At 43.2% G+C, this 12,196-nt stretch overlaps 1 protein-coding gene across 1 annotated transcript; it reads right to left on the minus strand.

The window, feature by feature from the left end:
- Positions 1–1,523: 1,523 nt before the first annotated feature.
- On the minus strand, positions 1,524–4,453 carry LOC136477814 (uncharacterized). The gene is made up of 4 exons (XM_066476073.1): positions 4,319–4,453; positions 4,107–4,208; positions 1,982–2,139; positions 1,524–1,867 (listed from the first exon to the last, which is right to left on the minus strand). The coding sequence occupies exons 1-4, from the start codon at positions 4,419–4,421 to the stop codon at positions 1,760–1,762; spliced, it is 471 nt and encodes a 156-aa protein (XP_066332170.1). The 5' UTR covers positions 4,422–4,453; the 3' UTR covers positions 1,524–1,759.
- Between the last annotated feature and the right edge of the window lie 7,743 nt (positions 4,454–12,196).

The raw sequence follows: 12,196 nt of genomic DNA on the forward strand, positions 1-12,196 counted from the left end.
GTCAAGTAATTGTTAGCTAGACACCCATCTAAAGCTAACAGGTTGCAAAAGGTACTTTTGCTCTGCCACTTACCTTTATCCATGTGCCCTCCCAATAACAAATAGAAAATAAAGGACATAATAGACAACCACAGATGCATCTACCTTTTAGGCCCCATTTGATTGTAGGAAAAACGCAAAATTTGGACCCCTATGGATTGAGTCGTTGTAGTGTCCTTTGGTTCGTAGAAATTGCTTACTGAAAAACGTAGAAACTCTCTCTCTCTCAATCTCTCGCTCGTTTGATTTCACAGGACATGTGGGGAAAAACATACGCCCTGTTTTTCAGCAGTACTTTTCAGCGAATAAATAGTATTTTTCTCTCACAATAAATCAGCATAAGCAGCAGCATTAGCCAAATTTCAGCAAAGCGAACAGAGCCATATGCTCAAATCTCATGTTTCCTGTTTTTCCACAATTGATCCAAACACCTATTCTGTAAATTTTATGTGTTTTTATTCTTCTGTTTGCATGTGCATTCCTATCCCATTTATATATTTTTTCAATCAGTGTTTCAAAGGCATCCTTAGCTGGTGGATCCAAACAACACCTAACTGATAGTTAGTCAATTATTGATAGTTATCTAGATAATATTAGTTGTGACTTCACCCAAATTTGGCTTAAGGCAACGACAATGTATTTAGATCACCCAATCCATATACTCGGTCCTCACAATAGTCAACCATCATGTTCGCTTGTTGGTTTCAGCCAGACTTATTCAACAAGCCAACAGTATTTTTCTCTCACAATAAACCAGTACCAGCCAGCCCAAATCAGCCCAGAAACCAATCAGTGAACACGCCGAACAGCAATTGTAACAAACCTCACAATGCTCGACCCACACTAGGTACTAAATAGGGGAGAGAAGAGAGGAAAGGAAGAACAATAATTATTGCTACTCCTAGGCCATACGAGTGGCTTTTGCTATTGTTTCACTGTAGAGAGATAGCATAAGGTCTAGATAGACATTCTATAACTGTGTTCTTTTTGAGACAAGAAAGTATCTTTTGGACACGTTATTGTTGCCCTATAATAGAGAAGAAAGTACTCCTCCGTGTCAGTGCTAATTGGTCTACCACTTGCAAACAAAAAGGAACCATTTCGCCACACGTGGTGCGGTCGCAAGAAAACATTGCCGGCAACGTTATGCGTGCCACGTGGGACAAAGCCTACACGTCTACACGTACTACAGCAACCGCATCCATTGCGCCATGCCTGGCCATTTGTTGCCCCTCCCCGGCGATCCTGCTGCCACACATAGCTGGACGGCATCCAGCCACCCATTGCGCCCTGTCTGTCCATTTGTTGCCTTGTACTCAGGCAGCGTCAGGCTCATTCGGCTAGCTGGACGGACAGCAGCGCACGCCGGCCATCCCACCCTCGCCAGGGCATCACAGAACAAAATCAAGTATCAAAAGAAAGTGAACCCAATTGTCCTTTCAAGTTTTATCATTCAGGAAAGACGCACTGAGGAAACAAGACCATAACAGCAATTATCGATGTCCATTTATTTATTTATATACACATGTGAAAAGCATGCTGACATAGAGCACCAAACTCAGGTAGGTCCATGATAACACTGTATGTAGTTAGATCGTTAGGTCAGGTGTCCACCTCCGAATACAAGACAGCAGTTGAACACACATTCTGAGTCATATGGAAGTATATGTTGCATTACAAGGTTCATGTAACTACATCCATGGCAAATTTGATATCAGGTTTAGATGATGGGGTTTGGTGTAACAAACCCGATGCTGAACCCAAAGGAGATGCAGGTTAGCTCCTCATTGCTGTCTCCCAGCAACTTCATCGTGAGGGTGTAGGAACCCTGCAAGATAAACAATATGCCAGGAAAAGTAGACAATCATTATTTTACCTGCCTCAGTAATCCAGCAAGTCTAGTTTGTTAATAGAACTAAATTATGTGGTGCATTATACTTACTGGCGGGGTGAATGATGGTAATGTCTGTTGGCTAGCTAGCACAAATTCACCTGTTGCTGGGCAAGGAGTCTCATCACAGAGGTTATGAGTTTCTGAGTGGACGTGGAAAATGAAGTATGCAACATCTATCACCAGTTTCCCTTTAGTGATGTTTTTATCTGTATTCACAAACAAAAATATCTCATGACTCATGACTATCCTGTATGGGTCTGGCAGGAAGTAACCAAGTAAATTGAGGTGGTGATACAACATAAAAAATCATTTCGAATGATAAGCAAATTGCAACAGTATAAAACAGGTAATCTAAATGGTTTTTTCAACTTCAGATTCATCCATAGGGCTCCAGTAGCCATATGAGACATTTTCCTAAGGTAAAATAATTATTTGATCTGCATGTCTTTATAAGGTATAAAATAAAAACTAAAAAAATGTATGACCCTATGTCTGCAAATCATGATACAATAAACACCCAAAAATAGTGCCTGACAAATCATATAGACTCAGTATCTAGGGTTTACCATCCTGCTGCCCTAGATAGTTGACAAGTCGAGTTAGGTATAGTATCTCTACTCAAGCGTGAATCAGTATCTCTACTCAAGTGTGCATCCTCTGATCTGTTACACACCTATAGGCTAGAATGGATATTATAGTGTTTTGATGTGTCAGCAAAATTACACTGAGTTTCTATGCAAAAGCTTGCGATGTGTCAGGTAATGCAGACCAAAAAAAAAAGAATAATGAGCATTGCAAAATTCTTTATGATGTTCGTTCTCAATCTAAACAATAGTAGCTGCGGCATAATACATGATAGATAACATATACTCCAAAGGCGACACAGTAGCAAGTTGTTATGTTGTAACAAATACTAATGGTTAGGTATCTAAGTTTCAAACAATATACTATCATCTAAATGGGGTTGATAACCAAGGGGTTTGGAATATGTACCAAATTAAGAGAAACAAGATAGTAACAACATAACTTGTGAATAAAGGTTCAACAGGCGATAAAAGGGTGGCTTAAATGCCAAAATTAGGTGGTTAAAACCCACCAATTCTTGATGGATTTAACACAACTTATTCAGGCAGGCACAAAGGCTCACCATAGTTCCAAACAAAAAAAAATATAAAATAAAACTGTCGGTTCCTAACTTCATATGCAGGCCTAGAACAGGTGGCAGTACCTAATTTCACCGTCCAAAGTCCGAATTGTAATCAGTCTTACATATGGAACAAAAAATATTGAGTAAAGTAGTTGCTTTGTAGGCTGATTATCACCCTGCTTTGTAGTTAAACTCTTAACCTTTGGTTGCAGACGAACTTATGAGCACATCACATAAAAGATAACACATCATTTGTAGGATACAACTAATACACTAGAATAGTCCTCATTGACTGAAATACAGGCAACAATAGAAAAAAGGGTTAAAAATAAGAGAAATCGCTGATTCGGCATGCACACATGCATATGAATTCGCAACATACACTGTTGACTGTTTCATACTTCCATGTGACAACCAACTATTGTCAAGAACAGTCCAATATGGCACCTAAGGATAGAACTTATCTAGATTGTAGCAAACATTCCAATCAATCCTAGGCCTCGTTTAGATTGCGAAAAAATTTCAACCCGATGAATAGTACCACTTTCGTCTTATTTGACAAATATTGTCCAATCATGGACCAACTAGGCTCAAAAGATTCATCTCGTGATTTACAACTAAACTGTGTAATTAGTTATTTTTTTTACCTACATTTAATACTTCATGCAAGCGGCTAAAAATTGATGTGATGGAAAGAGAGTGAAAAAACTTGTAATTTGGGTGGCATCTAAACAAGGCCCTATGTGCATTACGAAGGGCTTTGTTGTGTTTGGTACACCAGAAATCAGACAATATTGTGAAACAGGGCAACGCCGCTCATCAATGTTACAGCAGGCTTAGTATTAACAGCTCGGATTTGATCCCACGAGAAGCATATCCAATCTGAGACAGTGGCTACACAGGAAACAGGAATTTCCGGGCTAATAAATGGCTAAGCACAGTCGAACTACCGGATGCCACAAATCGCTCTGAATCCGTAACCCGCAACACGGAGGCTAGCCCGTTGACAACCGACAGACTGGTTACCTGTGGAGGCGGAGATCTTGAAGGTGGCCGGCTCCCCCCTGACGACGGGATCGGGGACGACCTCCACGCCGCTCACCTTCACTGGGTAGTCCCGCCCCTTTTCTGCAGAAACACCACGAAATCATCGCCATCAGAAGAAAAAAAAAAGGCTCGAAAGCGCAGTCCCGCAAAAACAAAACTCGAGACGGGGACACTTCTAGAGGCGCGCTTACTGCAGTACTCGACGGCGGTGGCGCTGGAGCCGGAGGGAAGGAGGAGGAGCACCGACGCCGCGGCGAAGAGGAGGCGGCGGCGGTTGAGGTGCTTGGGCGTCATCACTGCAGGCGGGCTGTCGCACTCCGGAGCCTTTTTTTTATTTTTAACACTTTTTTTTCAAACTATATGCAAATACATACGGCCCGTTTGGCTTACCCCATATTCGGCTGGTTGAGTTTGTTTTTTCAACCGAAACAGTATTTTTCTCTCACAACAATTCAACCAGAACAGTGTTTTTTAGCCAGTTTCAGCCAAGATTCAGACCAGCGAACGGGAAAATACTGTTTATTTTTTTCTTCAAAACGAACACTTTTGACCGCACCTATCCGCATGGCGCGGCTAAATCATGCTGTCGCGCCATGCATGGGGCACGGCAGGAGCGGCGATGTGGCAGCGACCAGAGCCGCTGGACGCTGACATGGCCAGAGCTGTCACGCCGCAAATCTGGACGCGGCGCTGACGCGCCACGGCGCATGGCGCGGCAAGGCCCATCACAAGCCCGCGGCAAGGCCTCTCTTCCTCCATTTCTCTCCATTTCTTTCTCTATCTCCTCTGTATCATCCGCCGCCACTCGCCCGACCACGCCGCCACCATCCTATCACGCCCGCCCATGACCTTGGGCCCTCCACCGCGCCTCCATCCCTCCCTCTCTCTCCCTATTACCCTGCTCGAACGAGGCCGCACCCCCTTGGCCGCCCGCGCCCCTCCCTTCCTGTTTGTTTGTGCTCGTCGTCGCCCCCTCCCTTGGCTCGTCCACCGCCGGCCGCGCCTCTCTACCTACGCCCGCACCGCCTCCCTTGGTATAAATGTCCATGCAGCCCGAGGCCCGACGACCCGGCATGAAGCCCGTATTTTTTGCCCGGTCCAAGCATGGCACGACTCAATGATCAGCGGGCCCGGACTGACCTGGCCCAGGGGTACAGGCTGTGCCTGGGCCATCGCTCAAGCCCGTGGGCTGGCACGGCATGGCCCGACCTATAAGGATCGGCCCGGTAGCGTCCCGGCATCCCCCCACCTCCAGTCCCCCGTGGCCTGCGAGGCGGACCAGCCCCAATGGCTCCCCCTGCCTCCCCCCATATATAAGCGCGCAGACACGATGCTCTCTTCCTCACCTCAAACCCTAAATCACTTCCACTCCCCCCGTCACGCTGCTCTCACCTCATCGTCTCGTTTGATGGTGGCGTTCAACTTCCCCGACTTCGGTGACCTCGATCCGCCTGCCACCGGCGAGCTGCTCCCTACTCCTCGTCTCCTCCTACATGATCCCCTCCCTCTCCGCCTCTCTCTTCTCCCTTCTCCCTATCTCCCCTCTTGATCTCAGTGATTATGTGAGTTCGTGTCCCCGACTCCCCATCTATCCCTCCTCGGTCGCTTGCCGTCCTTCTAATTGATGTGTCTTCTCTGGGTGGCCCTCATCTTCTTTGGCACCGGGCTTCGGTTGCGCAAGTACAACCCTAACTCAAACCCTCCTCTTCTTCCATTGATGATTGATCTATTCTGATGTGTTCTTTTCCTCCTCCATCTCTTTGCGCAGGTCGGTGGTCAATGTGTCGTCCTCTAGCTGTGGCATAGAGCGACCAAGGCTGCTCCACGCACCATTGAGGAACGATGCTAGAGAGCCCTCCACGGTCGAGGGCGTCATGGCTTGTGCTGATGACGAGATCGTTTGGCCACTCATCGGCAACGACGATCTGATCGTGGTAGGCCTGACCCCTGAGGACGACGACGACACCTGTGAGGACGCTGCTACCTTGTTCGGTATCGATGTCGATGGTGACTCTGCTACTCTGATCAATCTGGACGACGGCGGTGGTGAAGGGGCGACGACGACTGGGACCCTAGCCTGCTCCAACGGCTCAGCTCTATCTGTTGTTGATAACTCTTCTAGTGTTGGTACTGGTAAGCATAAATCTGCTATGTGGGCTGATTTTAATGAGATATATGAGACTGTGAATGGTAGGAAAATCTACACTAAAGCTACCTGTAAAATATATAAGCATACTTTGTCTGCTAGATCGAATGCTGGCACTAGCCACTTGAAGAGGCACCAGAAATCTTGTAAGCAGAAAACTGATCAAGCTGTTAGGGTTCAGTCTTGATTTACTTATAATCCTGATAGTTCTGTGCATAACAGGGACTATAAACCTGATGTTGCTAGATTTGAATTATGTCGCTTGATTGCTAGGCTTGATTTGCCGTTGGGTATTGATGAGACAGATGCATATGAGGAGTACATTATCCATGCTCATAACCCTAGGTTTACTAAGGTTTCTAGTCAGACCACCACTAGAGATCTTAGTAAGCTATTTACTGAATGTCGTAATATGCTTAAGAATTATGTATTGACTGGTGCTTCATCTATTGCTTTGGCATCAGACATTTGGTCTGGTAATGCTAAAGAGGACTACATTAGTATTGTTGCTCATTATATGAGTGCTAATTGGGAGTTATAGAAAAAGGTTATTGGTCTGAGATTGATTGAGGTGAAGCATACTGGTGAAAATATTACTGAAAAATTGCTTATGTCGTTGAGGAATTTGGTTTGATTGACAAGGTTTTCTCTATAACTCTAGACAATGCTTCTTCTAATGCTAAGGCTATGGATACTTTGACACATATGTTTGCTGGTTATTTGGGTTGTGATTCTTCACCTAAGCTTGTAGATCCTAATCAGCGTAAGTATAGTCTTGTGCATTGTGCTTGTCATATCATTAATCTGATTGTAAAATCTAGTTTAAAGAGGTTCAAACCTTACACAGAATATTTTAGAACTACTATTGATTTCTTAAATTCTTCTAATCAAAGAATTACTATGTTTAAGAACTACTGTACTGCTCAAGGTGTTAGACCTAGAAAGTTTGGCTTAGATATGGATGTTAGATGGAATGCTACATACCTTATGCTTAAACACTTGGTTCCATATAAGGATATTTTTCTGTGTTCATTAATGCAAATTATGGCTCAACATTGTTGACTACAAGGCATTGGTATATAGCTGAAAAGATATTGGAGTTCCTAGAAATATTTTATGAATCCATAGTTGTTCTTTCTGGTGTTTACTATCCAACTGGTCCACTTATTCTGCACCATCTGCTAGACATTACTTCTCATTTTCATGCAAGTGAAAAAGATCAAAATCTAATAGCTGTTGTCTATCCTATAAAGCTTAAATTCCTTAATTACTGGTCGGATATACCTCTATTATATTCATTTGCTTTCATTCTTGATCCTAGAGCTAAGTTGAGAGGTTTATTTAATGTTCTACAAATACTTAAAGAGAACACTGGTGTTGATTATAGTTCATATTATGTTGATGTGAAAACTGAAATTTACAAGTTGTTTAACCAATATGAGAGAAAGTCTGGTGCAGCTAGGTCTCAGAGGCTTGCACAGCCTGCAAGCCATACAGGTAAGAAAAAATAGACATGGGAAAGAATCTTTGGAGGCCTTGGATCATCTGGTGTTGTTGGTCCTTCCCCTACCTCTGCCCGTACTTCATCTCAATTTTGCTTCTATTGTTGGTTGTGAACTCATAGCTTATCTGGACAATGACAATGTCACTGAATATGAGGATGACTTCGACTTACTTCTCTGATGGCATGACCACAAACTAACCTATCATATCCTATCTATAATGGCTAGAGATATTATATCTATTCCTGTTTCTACTCTCTTCAGAATCATGTTTTAGCTTGATAGGAAGGATAATTGAAGAGCGGCGATGACGCTTGTTGCTTGAAACTATGGAGATGTTGGCTTGCATAAAGGATTGGGAGTTAGGAGTGAAAGTGCATCTAGCCCTTTAGTGGATTTTGGATGATTGAATGACAAAGTGATTAAAGGTCTAACACATTTGCTAAGTGTGGACAGGTAATAGATTATCTCACAGGTACTTAATAAAAGCCAAAATGATGTGTTGTTGTATAAACAATCTAGTTCAAGCAAAAGACAACAATGCAAATAGAATTCATGCAAAGGCTTATTTATTGTGGGATTTTCATGTACTGTGTGAAAGCAAGCTTGTAAGAATTAATTAATGAGACATGAGGGATTGCATATGGACTGATCTCTTATTTAAAGCTTGCTCAATTGAAATGAAAAAGATAATAATACAAATGAATGGTTGATTCAACACAAGATGTGACTTGATGGCTTGAGATGGTGAAGATAGCAAGGAAAGGCTTCGAGGTACTAAACAAGGGTGAAGGGCAAGCGATGGCTTGGCGGCCGAAGAACCTATCTAGGGTGAAGAAGGAAGTACTTGCATTTAGTTGAGGTACTAATCAAGCTACGATGGTCATATTGATGTGGAGGATCAAATCTATATTGGACAAAGTGTTTGAAGTGACTTGATGCATTTGGAGTTATTCATATTTGATGAATGAAATCAAGTCATGTGCTCAAGATGGCTATGCTCAAGTGACAAGATCAATATCAACATGTTGGCACCCTTACTTGATAAAGATTGAAAGAGACGACATTAATTCAAAAGAGGTCAACTCAAGCAGTATAAATTCGTTTTTCCTTTAATCTTGAGTTTAATAGGTATGTCGTACTATTAAGAGGGATGCATCATATTGATAGATAATGTTTTATAAGTGCTTAAGCCAACCCATGTGAGTTTTGAGTATTTGAGAGATAAAAGAACTAACTGATTTTTTGTTGGTCTGGTAATACCGGACGTGCCCGGTATTTGTCCAGCAATGATAAAAGTGTTGTTCTCGGGCTGATTCGTCGGAAGTTCCAGCAATGGTCGGGAGTTCCAACGCCTCGTGCTTAAAACCGACTTGGAGGTTCACTGTCCTGGTTATACCGGATGTGTCCAGTATGGACGACCAAAGGTAAACGGCTAGTTTTCAAATGTCTTGAGAGTCGGAAGTTCTGACGTAAGTCGGGAGTTCCGACGGTCGGAAGTTTTGGCATAAGTCAGGAGTTCCGACACCTCATATACTTTAACTCAGTTACATGGTTTTCAAATATGCTGAGGGTCAGGAGTTCTAATGTGAGTCAGGAGTTCCAATGGTCGGGAGTTCTGGCATTCATCGGGAGTTCCGACGCCTCACATTGTCACTGTAACTTAGTTACCGTTGGGGCAGTATAAGTCATACTGGACATGTCTGATATGGCAACGGCTATAAAACGGCTTGTTTTTTCCAAGGGGGCTATAAATACACCCAAGCCTCTACCTTTGGAGGCTGCTGATTCTGCTGATACACATACATGTTTTTTAGCCTTGCCAACTCTCCCAACCCTCTCTTAGTAAGTGATTGATCAAATTTGCCAAATCAAATTATGGGTCGAGTGAAATTCAAAAAGAGAGCAATCCAACCACTTGAGCACTTGTGTATATTGTCTATTTCGTGATTCGCATTTGTTACTCTTGGACTCTTTGATCCTAGATGGCTAGGCATCGTCGGAGAGCACCCGAGAGATTATGGTGTGCCTCGGAAAGTTTGAAACGGTTGATTTCGCTACCTCGGAATCAACTAGTGGAAGGAGGAAAAGGAGTTGGAAAAAACTTCAGCTAGAGTGACCTTTATGGTACCCTCTAGGGCTGACCTTCGCTGGGTCGCCCACAACCCCCTCAATGGAGAGTAGGACTCGAACGAGTCCGAACTTCGGTAAAACAAATATCGTGTCTCAATTCGCATTTCATTTGATATTTGTGTTGCTCTAGCTCTTGTGTAGGCTCTTTGTGTATATTGTCATCTATAGTAGGTACCTGTAGTTTGGTTTGAAGATAGAAATCAAAAGGAACAAGTTCGGGGCTGATCTACAGAAATCGTGTATACTAGACACGTCCGGTATTCATACCAGACACGTCCGATATTAAAGCTCAATACTTAAAATATTTATTCTCTGTTCTAACTTTGTATTGCAGGGTTGTAGCTTCTAGATATATTATTTATACCTTGTTTACTCTGTGGCTAACTTGTGAGGGGTGGTATTACTCTTAATTTAGAGTTTTTATTTTGGAAACTCCCTTTTCTAATTGTTTTCGATTTAAATGTGTTAATTTATAGAAACACCTATTCACCCCCTCTCCCCTCTAGGCAGCATCCTAGGTCCTTTTAAGGAGAAAGAAGGTTACAACATGCTGTTGGCAACCAAGAGTTGAAAGACTCCTTCAAGAATCTTTATCTTGATGAAGATGCATCTGGGGCTGCTGTTGCTGCTGGCACATCTAGGGCTAGCACATCTAGATCTGCATCTGTGGCTTCTACTGGTACTTAGTGTGTGAGACTTGAGAGTTGTGAGACTTGAGAGTGATCTGTTATCTTTGTATCTGTGATGTGTGACTGATACTGGTGAACAATGGTTTAAGACTTAATTAAGAGCTGTGTTGCACTCTTTTTCTCTTTCTAGGGTTTCTCACAAGGGTGAGTTTTACCTAGAAAGGTTTTTAATGAGGCAGCATTGCACAAACAACTCAACTATCTTAATTCCCTTGTCTCCTTTGGTGGCTTTTGTTAGAATTTATAATCTATGATCAGTTTATTACTTGTGAATGTGAAATACTGAAATGTGAATGACTTGTGAAATATGATTGTGAAAATAGAGAAGTGTTGAATGAGAGAAGCAGTTTGAGGTGTTTTAAGGGCACCGGTCTGTGGGCTAGCATGGCTCACGGATTTCGCCGTGCTTTAGCGGGCTGTCATGGCATGGATTTTGGCCCGTAGGGCCATGCTTGGGCCGAAGGACAGGCACGAGACCCGGAGGGGCACGGCCCGAGAGGCACGACGTGCCATGTCGCCTCGACCCCCTATGGGCCGTGCTGGCCTGTTGGCCAACTATATCCCCTAGTGATAGGCTGGGGGTTAGCCCCTTGGCCGCCCACACCACCTCCCTTGGTGGGCGGCTGTTTGGCCACCGTCGCCTCTGGCGAGGAGGCCGGTGGCCCTCTTCGTCGTCAGGGCTAACCCTAGGAGCTCTCCCCGTTGTTGCTAAGGTATTCCCCCCTCTAAGACCCTTATTTTAGTGATTAAATTTTGAATGAATTGATTATTGTTAGTGATTTGATATAGTTAAGTAGTTAGGAGTTAGGGTATGGTTAGGTAGTTAGCCTTTAGGTTTTTGTTAGTTAGGATATTAGGTTTAGGGTTTGGTTAGTAATTTAGGGTTTAGGTTTTTGATAGTTAGGATTAAGGGTTTAGGGTTTAGGCTATTGTTAGTTAGGACTTTGGGTTTAGGGATTGGTTAGGTAGTTATGGTTTAGTTAGTTTGTAGTAGTAATGGTAGTTAGTATAGATATTAGTTTTCATGTGTTGGTACTTAGTAGTACGTGATATGACAATTTCAAAGATTTGATGAAGTTTCCTCAAATGCTTTTGTAGATGGATTGTGTTGACACCGTTTTTTGCACATGTCAAAATAATCGGAGTGGACTAATCGGTAAGGGGAAAGTTATTGAATACTTTGATAGCCGATGAAAGCTAGCTTGTATAGATGGTTGCCGATGGCTGGTGGTGGTCGATGGAAAGGTTGACTTGGACTCGGGCGTTGCCGATGAGGTTGGAGGTGTTTTTGTCGATGCCGATAAAGGGAGGCTTGAAGACTACTGCCGATGGAACATGGAATATGCCAATAAAGGGAGGCTTGAAGACTACTGCCGATGAAACAAGGAGTATGCCGATGGGAAGGAGGACGGTGAGTTTTCCATCGTAATTAAGGCGGACAGGGAAATAGATAGGAGTTGATTTCCTTTTCTATATTAGTTAGAGTATGATTCGTGTAAGAGTCACGTGTTTCCTTAGATATGGGATTGGTGTCCTAGTTGTGTTCGGTTGTGTCTCTTTAGATCAGGGTATAAATATGGAGTGAGGAGCAATGTAAAA

This window comes from Miscanthus floridulus, chromosome 1 (assembly GCF_019320115.1).
Source record: "Miscanthus floridulus cultivar M001 chromosome 1, ASM1932011v1, whole genome shotgun sequence".
NCBI lineage: Eukaryota > Viridiplantae > Streptophyta > Magnoliopsida > Poales > Poaceae > Miscanthus > Miscanthus floridulus.

Excerpts from the sequence above, each read along its gene's own strand:
- LOC136477814 (XM_066476073.1), bottom strand. The coding sequence starts at position 4,421 with ATGACGCCCAAGCACCTCAACCGCCGCCGCCTCCTCTTCGCCGCGGCG. Across the intron at positions 2,140-4,106 it reads CAAGATCTCCGCCTCCACAG|ATAAAAACATCACTAAAGGG; the intron begins GTAACCAGTCTG and ends TTGTGAATACAG. Across the intron at positions 1,868-1,981 it reads TACCATCATTCACCCCGCCA|GGTTCCTACACCCTCACGAT; the intron begins GTAAGTATAATG and ends TTTATCTTGCAG.